Consider the following 14,917-nt stretch of genomic DNA (forward strand, 5'->3'; position numbering starts at 1 on the left):
TGAATTCCCATAAGGTTACTAAATTCTGCTTTGGAAGGATAAGATAAAATTTTCAACTTTTTTAGATGAATTATTTCCCAGTACAATATATGGTATAATGGACACTCATTGTATATATGAAAAATCACAGAAAATGAGAGCTGGTATTAGACTATGTAAAGTTATTCTTATTCAACAACTAAACGGCCGTGATTCCAGAACTTGCAATTTTGCACATCGAGCAGGAATTATTCGTAAAACAATAAAAAAATACTGACATTAAAATATTACTAGTGAAGCACAATTAAAAAATAAGATTATTAACCCAAAAAGTTAACGTTTAATGCAGAAAAATCATCTTTTGGAATAGAATTGCTGTCCTCACTTGGAAAGAAAAATAGTGTCTAGACTAAGGAATTTCACTACAAATATAATCCAGTTGTTAATGCATCAAAAGGTAGTTGAGAGGAGTCTGAATTGAAACTAATCATATTGTGGAATATGTTTAAATGCTAATGAGATGTCTAATGGGAATATTCCACAGAATCAAACAAGAAATTTTACCTTTCAACTGTTATATAATTCCTAGCATTTTTGTGTAAGATCTCTCTTCAACTTCAGCATTTGAAATAATTTATTCCATTTCAGAGTTCAAATGGGATATTAGGAAAATTATTAAAATGGAAAAAATTATCTGCATTTATGAGGCAGCGATTTCCCCTACAAATATTTATGAAACCAAAATGTCATGGACTCTGAGTCTTCTTAAGGTAAAAAGCATTTTTTTATTTTTATTTTTATTTCGTTTTTATGTTATTATTTTTATGTGTCACATTATTTTCATTTCTTAATTTCATTGCTTACTTTTTATTACAGTATGTTTAATTATTATTGCATTCATATTATCTTAAAAATCATGACATTACTTGTTCTATTTAGCATATTATGGATTCTCATTCTCAATTCTTACATATCAGCATTTCCCCAATGAAAGTTGATAACCTCACCAGCCTGTTGAGAATTCAAATTTCTAAATTATCTTGATTAAAATTACTTTGACTTTCATTTCAAAAAGCTATATCGTTATCCAAGTATGACATTTAATGACCGAACCCTCTTTCAGCCTTCTCAATTTCATATTTACACATTTGTTCTCCTAAGTGGTTACATTCACTGACTAACACTTTCTTGCTGTCTTCTACTAGAAGAACTTGTTTTTCACTATCAGTATAAAGTTTGTTGAAGAGATCAATAAACTGTACCTGAGCATCACTCAGTTGCTTTTCTTTCATCGTGACTTTCTTCTGTGTGTCTTCAAGCGCTTGCTGAAGCACCATATTTTCACTCTGGATTTGACGTAACCTTTCTTGGAGAGATTCATTTTCCAAACTACATCTGTTGAGTTTTTCCTTTAACTCTCGATTTGTTTCTTCAAGTTCCTTTGCCTTCTCTTCAGCATGGTTCAGTTCTCTCTGTGTGTTTTCTACAATATATGTCTTTTCTCTGAGGGATTCATGAACATGGTCTAGCTCATTTTCTAAACGCTTGGCTCCACTTTCAGCCTGAGAGAGTTCTTCAGAAAGGAAAGCATGGTTCTCTCTTAAACTAGACAAGTCACTGTTTAACTTGTCCTGTACATGAAGCCACTCATCTCTTGCTTCCTGAAAGGAATGTTCAAGGGCTAGTTTGGACGCCTCACTTTGCTTATAATCGTCAATAACAGACATCAGACGAGACCTATATGATTCAATTTCGCTCTCTAGTCTCTCTGTGTTTTCTTTTGCATTCTCCAATTGAGAGTTCAGCGCTGCATTCTCAGCTTTCAGAACCTTTACTTGGCCACTGTATTGAAATCGGATTTTTCTTAATGCTTCTCTATTCCACTGTAATTCCTGTTGAAGCTCCTCATTCTTCTCTTTCAAAGCTTCAGTTTCTTCTCTGTGGTGCTTTCTGGTTTGCTGATTCTTAATTTTTACTGTTTTTAATTCCACTTTGTGCATGGCAACTTCATACTGTATGATGTCCTTTTTCTCCTGCAAATATTTTTCCTTTACATTCCTAACAGGAACCTAAACATAAGGAAAAGAAAAGAAAATGTTATTCAAAATAAAATGACTTATTCGGATATTTCCTTAAAAATTCAAAGGAAACGCCAAGGGGCCAAGAAGCATAGTGTATTTAAAGAAAAAGTTAACTGAGGGACTTTCACCTCTTTCCCATTTCTATCAATTTGCTGAAAGAATACGGCTGAAAACTGCTTCATCAACCAGAAGATTTGGACACCATTTTTGAACTCACAAAGCTGTCTGTCTTTCAGTAGATTTGGTTTCCTTTTCTCCATACATTCTGTCTCACACTGATGATTCTATCTGAGACATGTCAAGGTTTTTGGAAAGGACTTTCAGTACATCATCTCACCTAAAATTTGCACCACCCTTGTGAGGGAAATATTTATATTCCTTCATATTGCTAATTGTGTAACAGAAGTGCACTTCACGCACGTAAAACTATAGATTGTTCGAGCAATAATGGACACTACTGATGAGTTAGTACTTCATTTTACAAATCAAGAACCAGAAGCCTAAAGACAGAAAATCATTTGTCGAAAGCCAACTGGATGGCAATGACTGAAGCAGAACACAAAATCTTGGAAAAGTCACCCTTAGATGCAGAGTTTTAACAAACTTCAGACACATATTTGTAAAAACACACACATATATGTGCATGTATCAACGTATGTGTACATGTATATTTTTGTGTGTGCATATACACATGCACACAGGAACAAATATATCAATATAAATAAATATATAAATATAAATGTACATGTTAATATAGATAGATACATATATAGATATATAGATAGATAGATAGATAGATAGATAGATGATAGATAGATAGATAGATAGATAGATAGATAGATGATAGATAGATAGATAGATAGATGATAGATAGATAGATAGATAGATAGATAGATAGATAGATAGACAGACAGATAGACAGATAGATAGATAGATATAGATATACAATAGGTAGGTTTTCAGCAATTGTTCTTCCAGTAGGGCTGCTAACTCAACCAAATTGCATCAAGTAATGTTTGCATTAGGAAAAACATGAATGGATTACTACCATCTGCTCTAACGTGCAACTTTAGTGATATCTCCCTTTTGTAAATGCTTACTGGAAAATCGCTCACTTCGTAGTTGTTTAAATTCTACCGTTTGTTATAAATGAAGTTTCTCTATTTTGTGTTAACTTCCACAGAGAGTGAAAATTCTTCAAGGAGACAGTGCACGTCTGACACACAGTCTTTTATCCTGCTCAGGATCTATCACAGTGTTGTTCACATAGACAGTATTCACTAGTTGATGAAATAACGTTTGAACAAGGAAGAAACTGTAATTTCACTAAATTCTTACATACTGAAAACTTACACGATCAGGGAAATTACACAAGAAATGGTGCCAGTTTGGCCAGAATGCCAATAAAATGACCTACTTCTTGCTGCCAACGATGGACTCTAAGTTACTGCTTGCTTGGTATACCTTCCAGGAGTCAGTTCACACCTCGTTTCTTGACTGCAACCTGAAGCCAAAAGCTTATGAAGGTTCATATTTTAATCCAAGTCTTTCAGAAAGAAGTTGAGAGAAATGAAGACAAGAAGTGATAGGGGCGTTACTTGGGAAACAGAACTTATTTCATTCCAGTGCTCATTTCTGACACCTTGAAAAATTTCTCAAGCATGGACATTGAAAAGAAAAGTCATTTTCAGAAGAATGAGATTGGAATTCATAATAGTTTCTTAACTAAGCTGAGTACGCTGAAATTGGCCAGGTTAAGAAAACTCTTTTGCAATATTAGGAGATGATTATCCAAATGTGGGAGGCAGTATTATTTATATATAGTGGACGTTGGTCTTTATGCTTTTGGAGCAGGGAAACTAGCATTTCCTACGTGTCCAATATGTGCCAACAATAAAGGCCATAAACATAAGAGATTTACAATAATGATCTCATTTGATTCTCACAACAACCCTGAGAAGTATGTACTAGTATTATCCCCATTTTGTGGCTGAGGAAACTGAGAAAAACTAAGTGACTTGCCTAGGATCACACAGACAGAATCTCCGGACACATTTGAAGTCAGATTTTTCTAACCCCAGACCCAAATTTCTATCGCTAATTCCCCCAACATACGTCTAAGTGGAGAAATATCTCATCATCCAAAGTTCTTTTTTAACCTGCTTTGGCAGAGTTACTTACTTACTTTTCAAGTTATGGTGACTACCAGGGTGAAATTGCGGTTGGAAGAATCTCAGAAATCTCCCTTACTATACTTTGTGCCTTCCACCATGATGAATAGCATGCAGAAATACATGGAAATGTGGGAAAGCAACTGACAATGGAGAAGGCTATTTGATAGTATTAAAGGGAAGGGGCTAGAAGAATTTAACTGTCATGCTATTGTACGCTTAACTGCACTTTCATTTTAATAATTTCGAAGAATGATCACAGAAACTACAATACTTTCGTATTGAATTTCTACTTTTGGCGTCTGGGAAATTGAAACTTTATATAAAATCAGACTACAGAAACTCAAAGTACTCTAGCCCAACCATTACCTTAGAACAAATTTAATTTTAGGTAAACTTGCAACTCCTGGCAAAATCAACAGAAAACATTGAGTTTCCTTGTTCCTGTTTTTCTACTGCTAGTGCTACCACTACAAGTACTACTATCACTAGAACTACTAGTACTAGAACTACTACTAGTACTACTTGTACTGAAAAAATAATAACAATTACTTCTCATGACAGCATGCTTTGAAAACAACGTTCTATCAAAAATAACGTAGTCTAAATGATCACTGTCCTCAAGGAAATCTATGATAGTTGGGCAAACAAGAGGTAGAACACGGAAGTAATAGTTTGTTAACAGATGTGAACAGCATAAAGCAATAAATACCCAATGAGGTCATATCAAATGAAAAGTGGATTTCAGGAGATTCAGAAATCCATATGGGTGATAAGTCCCAATGGCCTTATGGCAAACGAATCATGCTTTTGGAAGGCACAAGCATGCTGGAGGTAAAGAGTCGATAGGTTTTTGACGGGTAGTGCAGATGAGGACGTGTAACTGTGTGTAAGCCAGAAGAAGAGTGTGAAGAAGGTATGGAGCCAGAAATCTACATGGTGAGATCAGATCGATGAAGTTAGAGGATATTAATGAAATCATCCATCTCATTACTTGAATTCTCAATTGCATTTTGCAGGTACAATTTACATATTTACAAATTGTGAAGAGACAACCTTTTCCTGTTGTTCAAGGAGAAGTTTCAACGTAAGTAAACAAGTAATTTCTACTTCACAGTATTGCTTCGGGATTAAAAGAGAAAATAATGGTAAAGGTCTTTCTAAACATAAGGAATCATAGAAATGATTTAGGCATTATGGGTCCTTGGGAAAACACCTCACTCTTTCTGTAAAGACAGATAAACCAAATTGTCAAGGACATCATGAGTGAATATTTGTATTGAAATTCGTGTGCACACATTGTGGAGTTTGTAGGTCTAATTTAATTCGACTTAATTGACAGACAGAGCGTTCAGAAAATTTATACTGTTGACGAGAAAAAGGGAAATGTCACACTGCACACAATTTCCATTCATCAGGAACAAATTATTGATCTTTTTGCATACATACTTTATTTTTGGTTTCATCTACTTGCTTCGGTAGTTTTTCCTTCTCTTCATAATTCCTTCGATAAAATGATGTAACTTGTTGCGAAACTATTCTCATGGCTTGGTAGTTGCCAGAAACAGGAACTTCTCGCTGAAGATTTCTTTCTCTGGCCTGAGAGATATATGTCCAAATTATTTCTATTGCTGATTTCAGAAAGCAGAATTAGCTCATATGAAATAAATATCATGTCAAAATTCACATCAAAAGTCATTATAGTTCTGCATGCAATTTAATTTCATCAACATATTCATAATTTTCATAGATTTGCGGTATTAATATCTTAGATGTTATTTAACAAAATTCAATCATGTTGCACATGAGAAAAACGAAACTCCAAAGAGGTTAGTTGAGTTACCCAAGCTCCTAACGTTAGTCGTTTCTAGGGACAAAGATTGACACTTGGCTCCTGACACGAGAAAGCTCTTTTGATTATTCTACTCAACCTTCATTTAGCATGGGTCAAATGAAATCTTTCTACTTGCTCAAACATTCAGCCTGATTTCCCATTGCCTGTTTTTTGAGCATAATTGTATCACCTCAAAAGTTATCTAGGGACTAAAATATTATAGGTGAGACTCACATGGAAGGGAATGGAATGAGCGGGGAGGAATGGATACTTTTTTGTACTTGATAGCCACATTAATGGTTTCCCATTCCGTTTTTCAGAAAAGTTAACTGCCTCATTTCTATGCACCAACCTTTAGAATGAAGAGGACATCTACAAGAAACGTTTGAATTTTCCTTCCTCTCATTGTTTAACTCGGGGGAAGGAACGTAGGTACTGGTACGCATGTCAGGCTTGGTAAAAGCGCTTCACATGAATGATGTGCTTTGCTCAAAGCCACAATGAGAACCACACATATGGTCACTAGCTGCTGTTCCCATCTTCAAGAGTCTTTGCTAAGCCTTCAAAGAATTCCTTTTCCTGTTCTGATAGGAATTACACGCCTGGTTTCAGTCCATCGGCAAAAAAAAAGGAAACTGCGGAAAACATGCTAGCTCTCCCGCTTATGCATATATAGCACATTACAAAATCAGAGTTTTGTACCTGCAGACGTATTCATTCATTCACATATGTGTATAAGCAAATATACACACAGAGATACAAAGTCGTGTGTTTATGGACTGTTATACTTCAGAAATTCATCTCTGCTTTCATCGTAGTGCCAGGCAAGTTATTGCATAAATTATGAATACCAAATGAAGCCCCAAATCAAAAGAAATCAAAATGTTTTCTCCTATTAGACAAGTTGAAATACTTTGTGAAACTAAATTTAACTAAAGTCTGGTAAGTTGTTTTGAAGAAAACGTAAGGCTAAAAGAAGACAATGTAAAGTTGAGAAAGTAAAATGGGCGCAATTCACTGAATTCTTACATGTTAACTAAATTCTACCATTGAATGACAAGATAAAATTTTCATATTTTTTAGATGAAATTATTACCCAGTACAATATATGGTACAATGGACGCTCATTGTATATATGACAAATCACAGAAAATGAGAGCTGCTATTAGACTGTGTAAAGCTGTTCTTATTCAACAACTAAAAGGCAGTGATACCAGAACTTGCAATTTTGCACACCGAGCAAGAATTATTAGTAAAACAATAAAAAGTACTGAGATTAAAAAAAAATTGGTAGTGAAGCACAATAAAAAATAATATTAGTAACCCCAAAATTAACTTCTTTTTGAATAGAATTACCGTCCTAAATTGAAAAGAAAAGGAGTGTCTAGACTCTGGATTTTCACTACAACTATCATTCTCTCGTTAGCGTTGCAAAGAGTAGTTCAGAGGAATCTGAATTGAAACTCGTCAGCATGTTGAGCATGTTTAAATGTTAATGAGATGTCTAATGGGAATATTCCAGAGTATCTCAAAAGAAATGTTATCTTTCAACTGTTACATTATTCCTAGCATTTTTTGGTAAGACTTCTCTTAAACTTCAGCGTTGGAATTAATTTATTCCATTTCAATATTCAAATAGAATATTAGGAAAATTAATAATATAAAAAATTATTTGTGTTTATACACTAGCGATTTCCCTTACAAATATTTATGAAACCAAAATGTCATGGCCTCTAGAATTTCTTCAATCAAAATGAGGCATCTTATCTACAAAAGCATTTTCTAATTTTAGTTTTATTTGGTTTTTAAATTATTATTTTATATGTCACATTATTTTCATTTAAGTTAATTACTTATATTTTATTACAGGATATTTACTTATTATTGCAATCATATTATCTTCAAAATCATGATATTACTTGTTCTATTTATCATATTATGGATTCTCATTCTCAATTCTTACATATCAGCATTTCCACAATGAAAGTTGATAACCTCACCAGCCTGTTGAAAATTCAAATTCCTAAATTATTTTGATTACAATTACTTTGACTTTCATTTCAAAAAGCTTTATCTTTGTCCAAGTATGACATTTAATGACCCAATCCTCTTTCAGCCTTCTCAATTTCATATTTACACATTTCTTCTCCAAAGTGGTTACATTCACTGACTAACACTTTCTTGCTCTCCTCTACTAGAAGAACTTGTTTTTCACTATCAGCATAAAGTTTTTTGAAGAGATCAATAAACTGTACCTGGGCATCACGCAGTTGCTTTTCTTTCATCGTGACTTTCTTCTGTGTGTCTTCAAGCGCTTGCTGAAGCACCATATTTTCACTCTGGATTTGCCCTAATCTTTCTTGGAGAGATTCATTTTCCAAACTACATCTGCTTAGTTTTTCCTTCAACACTCGATTTGTTTCTTCAAGTTCCTTTGCCTTCTCTTCAGCATGGTTCAGTTCTCTCTGTGTGTTTTCTACAATATATGTCTTTTCTCTGAGGGATTCATGGACATGGCCTAGCTCATTTTCTAAACTCTTGGCTCCACTTTCAGCCTGAGAGAGTTCTTCAGAAAGGAAAGCATGGTTCTCTCTTAAACTAGACAAGTCACTGTTTAACTTGTCCTGTACATGAAGCCACTCATCTCTTGCTTCCTGAAAGGAATGTTCAAGGGCTAGTTTGGACGCCTCACTTTGCTCATAATCGTCAATAACAGACATCAGACGAGACCTGTATGATTCAATTTCGCTCTCTAGTCTCTCTGTGTTTTCTTTTGCATTCTCCAATTGAGAGTTCAGCGCTGCATTCTCAGCTTTCAGAACCTTTACTTGGCCACTGTATTGAAATCGGATTTTTCTTAATGCTTCTCTATTCCATTTTAATTCCTGTTGAAGCTCCTCATTCTTCTCTTTCAAAGCTTCAGTTTCTTCTCTGTGGTGCTTTCTGGTTCGCTGATCCTTAATTTTTACTGTTTTTAATTCCACTTTGTGCATGGCAACTTCATACTGGATGATTTCATTTTTCTCCTGCAAGTATTTTTCCTTTACATTCCTAACAGGAACCTAAACATAAGAAAAAGAAAAGAAAGTGTTATTCAAAATAAAATGACTTATTCTGATATTTCCTTCAAAATTCAAAGGAAACGCCAAGGGGCCAAGAAGCATAGTGTATTTAGAGAAAAAGTTCACTGAGGGACTTTCACCTCTTTCCCATTTCTATCAATTTGCTGAAAGAATACGACTGAAACTGCTTCATCAACCAGAAGATTTGGGCACCATTTTTGAACTCACAAAGCTGTCTGTCTTTCAGTAAATTTGGTTTCCTTTTCTCCATACATTCTGTCTCACACTGATGATTCTATCTGAGACATGTCAAGGTTTTTGGAAAGGACTTTCAGTACATTATCTCACCTAAAATTTGCACCACCCTTGTGAGGGAAATATTTATATTCCTTCATATTGCTAATTGTGTAACAGAAGTGCACTTCACGCACGTAAAACTATAGACTGTTCGAGCAATAATGGACACTACTGATGAGTTAGTACTTCATTTTACAAATCAAGAACCAGAAGCCTAAAGACAGAAAATCATTTGTCGAAAGCCATCTGGATGGCAATGGACTGAAGCAGAACACAAAATCTTGGAAAAGTCATCCTTAGATGCAGAGTTTTAACAAACTTCAGACACATATTTGTAAAAACACACACATATATGTGCATGTATCAACGTATGTGTACATGTATATTTTTGTGTGTGCATATACACATGCACACAGGAACAAATATATCAATATAAATAAATATATAAATATAAATGTACATGTTAATATAGATAGATAGATACATAGATAGACAGACAGACAGATAGACAGATAGATAGATAGATATAGATATACAATAGGTAGGTATTCAGCAATTGCTCTTCCAGTAGGGCTGCTAACTCAACCAAATTGCATCAAGTAATGTTTGCATTAGGAAAAACATGAATGGATTACTACCATCTGCTCTAACGTGCAACTTTAGTGATATCTCCTTTATAAATGCTTACCGGAAAATTCTTCACTTCGTAGTTGTTTAAATTCTACCGTTTGTTATAAATGAAGTTTCTCTATTTTGTGTTAACTTCCACAGAGAGTGAAAATTCTTCAAGGAGACAGTGCACGTCTGACACACAGTCTTTTATCCTGCTCAGGATCTATCACAGTGTTGTTCACATAGACAATATTCACTAGTTGATGAAATAACGTTTGAACAAGGAAGAAACTGTAATTTCACTAAATTCTTACATACTGAAAACTTACACGATCAGGGAAATTACACAAGAAATGGTGCCAGTTTGGCCAGAATGCCAATAAAATGACCTACTTCTTGCTGCCAACGATGGACTCTAAGTTACTGCTTGCTTGGTATACCTTCCAGGAGTCAGTTCACACCTCGTTTCTTGACTGCAACCTGAAGCCAAAAGCTTATGAAGGTTCATATTTTAATCCAAGTCTTTCAGAAAGAAGTTGAGAGAAATGAAGACAAGAAGTGATAGGGGCGTTACTTGGGAAACAGAACTTATTTCATTCCAGTGCTCATTTCTGACACCTTGAAAAATTTCTCAAGCATGGACATTGAAAAGAAAAGTCATTTTCAGAAGAATGAGATTGGAATTCATAATAGTTTCTTAACTAAGCTGAGTACGCTGAAATTGGCCAGGTTAAGAAAACTCTTTTGCAATATTAGGAGATGATTATCCAAATGTGGGAGGCAGTATTATTTATATATAGTGGACGTTGGTCTTTATGCTTTTGGAGCAGGGAAACTAGCATTTCCTAAGTGTCCAATATGTGCCAACAATAAAGGCCATAAACATAAGAGATTTACAATAATGATCTCATTTGATTCTCACAACAACCCTGAGAAGTATGTACTAGTATTATCCCCATTTTGTGGCTGAGGAAACTGAGAAAAACTAAGTGACTTGCCTAGGATCACACAGACAGAATCTCCGGACACATTTGAAGTCAGATTTTTCTAACCCCAGACCCAAATTTCTATCGCTAATTCCCCCAACATACGTCTAAGTGGAGAAATATCTCATCATCCAAAGTTCTTTTTTAACCTGCTTTGGCAGAGTTACTTACTTACTTTTCAAGTTATGGTGACTACCAGGGTGAAATTGCGGTTGGAAGAATCTCAGAAATCTCCCTTACTATACTTTGTGCCTTCCACCATGATGAATAGCATGCAGAAATACATGGAAATGTGGGAAAGCAACTGACAATGGAGAAGGCTATTTGATAGTATTAAAGGGAAGGGGCTAGAAGAATTTGACTGTCATGCTATTGTACGCTTAACTGCACTTTCATTTTAATAATTTCGAAGAATGATCACAGAAACTACAATACTTTCGTATTGAATTTCTACTTTTGGCGTCTGGGAAATTGAAACTTTATATAAAATCAGACTACAGAAACTCAAAGTACTCTAGCCCAACCATTACCTTAGAACAAATTTAATTTTAGGTAAACTTGCAACTCCTGGCAAAATCAACAGAAAACATTGAGTTTCCTTGTTCCTGTTTTTCTACTGCTAGTGCTACCACTACAAGTACTACTATCACTAGAACTACTAGTACTAGAACTACTACTAGTACTACTTGTACTGAAAAAATAATAACAATTACTTCTCATGACAGCATGCTTTGAAAACAACGTTCTATCAAAAATAACGTAGTCTAAATGATCACTGTCCTCAAGGAAATCTATGATAGTTGGGCAAACAAGAGGTAGAACACGGAAGTAATAGTTTGTTAACAGATGTGAACAGCATAAAGCAATAAATACCCAATGAGGTCATATCAAATGAAAAGTGGATTTCAGGAGATTCAGAAATCCATATGGGTGATAAGTCCCAATGGCCTTATGGCAAACGAATCATGCTTTTGGAAGGCACAAGCATGCTGGAGGTAAAGAGTCGATAGGTTTTTGACGGGTAGTGCAGATGAGGACGTGTAACTGTGTGTAAGCCAGAAGAAGAGTGTGAAGAAGGTATGGAGCCAGAAATCTACATGGTGAGATCAGATCGATGAAGTTAGAGGATATTAATGAAATCATCCATCTCATTACTTGAATTCTCAATTGCATTTTGCAGGTACAATTTACATATTTACAAATTGTGAAGAGACAACCTTTTCCTGTTGTTCAAGGAGAAGTTTCAACGTAAGTAAACAAGTAATTTCTACTTCACAGTATTGCTTCGGGATTAAAAGAGAAAATAATGGTAAAGGTCTTTCTAAACATAAGGAATCATAGAAATGATTTAGGCATTATGGGTCCTTGGGAAAACACCTCACTCTTTCTGTAAAGACAGATAAACCAAATTGTCAAGGACATCATGAGTGAATATTTGTATTGAAATTCGTGTGCACACATTGTGGAGTTTGTAGGTCTAATTTAATTCGACTTAATTGACAGACAGAGCGTTCAGAAAATTTATACTGTTGACGAGAAAAAGGGAAATGTCACACTGCACACAATTTCCATTCATCAGGAACAAATTATTGATCTTTTTGCATACATACTTTATTTTTGGTTTCATCTACTTGCTTCGGTAGTTTTTCCTTCTCTTCATAATTCCTTCGATAAAATGATGTAACTTGTTGCGAAACTATTCTCATGGCTTGGTAGTTGCCAGAAACAGGAACTTCTCGCTGAAGATTTCTTTCTCTGGCCTGAGAGATATATGTCCAAATTATTTCTATTGCTGATTTCAGAAAGCAGAATTAGCTCATATGAAATAAATATCATGTCAAAATTCACATCAAAAGTCATTATAGTTCTGCATGCAATTTAATTTCATCAACATATTCATAATTTTCATAGATTTGCGGTATTAATATCTTAGATGTTATTTAACAAAATTCAATCATGTTGCACATGAGAAAAACGAAACTCCAAAGAGGTTAGTTGAGTTACCCAAGCTCCTAACGTTAGTCGTTTCTAGGGACAAAGATTGACACTTGGCTCCTGACACGAGAAAGCTCTTTTGATTATTCTACTCAACCTTCATTTAGCATGGGTCAAATGAAATCTTTCTACTTGCTCAAACATTCAGCCTGATTTCCCATTGCCTGTTTTTTGAGCATAATTGTATCACCTCAAAAGTTATCTAGGGACTAAAATATTATAGGTGAGACTCACATGGAAGGGAATGGAATGAGCGGGGAGGAATGGATACTTTTTTGTACTTGATAGCCACATTAATGGTTTCCCATTCCGTTTTTCAGAAAAGTTAACTGCCTCATTTCTATGCACCAACCTTTAGAATGAAGAGGACATCTACAAGAAACGTTTGAATTTTCCTTCCTCTCATTGTTTAACTCGGGGGAAGGAACGTAGGTACTGGTACGCATGTCAGGCTTGGTAAAAGCGCTTCACATGAATGATGTGCTTTGCTCAAAGCCACAATGAGAAGAACACATATGGTCACTAGCTGCTGTTCCCATCTTCAAGAGTCTTTGCTAAGCCTTCAAAGAATTCCTTTTCCTGTTCTGATAGGAATTACACGCCTGGTTTCAGTCCATCGGCAAAAAAAAAGGAAACTGCGGAAAACATGCTAGCTCTCCCGCTTATGCATATATAGCACATTACAAAATCAGAGTTTTGTACCTGCAGACGTATTCATTCATTCACATATGTGTATAAGCAAATATACACACAGAGATACAAAGTCGTGTGTTTATGGACTGTCATACTGCAGAAATTCATCTCTGCTTTCATCGTAGTGCCAGGCAAGTTATTGCATAAATTATGAATACCAAATGAAGCCCCAAATCAAAAGAAATCAAAATGTTTTCTCCTATTAGACAAGTTGAAATACTTTGTGAAACTAAATTTAACTAAAGTCTGGTAAGTTGTTTTGAAGAAAACGTAAGGCTAAAAGAAGACAATGTAAAGTTGAGAAAGTAAAATGGGCGCAATTCACTGAATTCTTACATGTTAACTAAATTCTACCATTGAATGACAAGATAAAATTTTCATATTTTTTAGATGAAATTATTACCCAGTACAATATATGGTACAATGGACGCTCATTGTATATATGACAAATCACAGAAAATGAGAGCTGCTATTAGACTGTGTAAAGCTGTTCTTATTCAACAACTAAAAGGCAGTGATACCAGAACTTGCAATTTTGCACACCGAGCAAGAATTATTAGTAAAACAATAAAAAGTACTGAGATTAAAAAAAAATTGGTAGTGAAGCACAATAAAAAATAATATTAGTAACCCCAAAATTAACTTCTTTTTGAATAGAATTACCGTCCTAAATTGAAAAGAAAAGGAGTGTCTAGACTCTGGATTTTCACTACAACTATCATTCTCTCGTTAGCGTTGCAAAGAGTAGTTCAGAGGAATCTGAATTGAAACTCGTCAGAATGTTGAGCATGTTTAAATGTTAATGAGATGTCTAATGGGAATATTCCAGAGTATCTCAAAAGAAATGTTATCTTTCAACTGTTACATTATTCCTAGCATTTTTTGGTAAGACTTCTCTTAAACTTCAGCGTTGGAATTAATTTATTCCATTTCAATATTCAAATAGAATATTAGGAAAATTAATAATATAAAAAATTATTTGTGTTTATACACTAGCGATTTCCCTTACAAATATTTATGAAACCAAAATGTCATGGCCTCTAGAATTTCTTCAATCAAAATGAGTCATCTTATCTACAAAAGCATTTTCTAATTTTAGTTTTATTTGGTTTTTAAATTATTATTTTATATGTCACATTATTTTCATTTAAGTTAATTACTTATATTTTATTACAGGATATTTACTTATTATTGCAATCATATTATC

General features: G+C 34.5%; 1 protein-coding gene across 1 annotated transcript in view; it reads right to left on the reverse strand.

The window, feature by feature from the left end:
- LOC140522502 (uncharacterized) overlaps positions 1 to 13,463 on the reverse strand; it is a 28,443-nt gene extending 14,980 nt beyond the window's left edge. Inside the window, exons 1-4 of the mRNA XM_072637923.1 lie at positions 13,370 to 13,463; positions 12,633 to 12,814; positions 5,681 to 5,830; positions 1,242 to 2,048 (exon numbers count right to left, since the gene is read on the reverse strand). Of these exons, the coding sequence (XP_072494024.1) occupies positions 1,242 to 2,048; positions 5,681 to 5,830; positions 12,633 to 12,814; positions 13,370 to 13,463 (1,233 nt within the window). The remainder of the gene's footprint in view (positions 1 to 1,241; positions 2,049 to 5,680; positions 5,831 to 12,632; positions 12,815 to 13,369) is intronic.
- Between the last annotated feature and the right edge of the window lie 1,454 nt (positions 13,464 to 14,917).

This window comes from Notamacropus eugenii, chromosome 2 (genome assembly GCF_028372415.1).
Source record: "Notamacropus eugenii isolate mMacEug1 chromosome 2, mMacEug1.pri_v2, whole genome shotgun sequence".
In the NCBI taxonomy this organism is placed as follows: Eukaryota; Metazoa; Chordata; class Mammalia; order Diprotodontia; family Macropodidae; genus Notamacropus; species Notamacropus eugenii.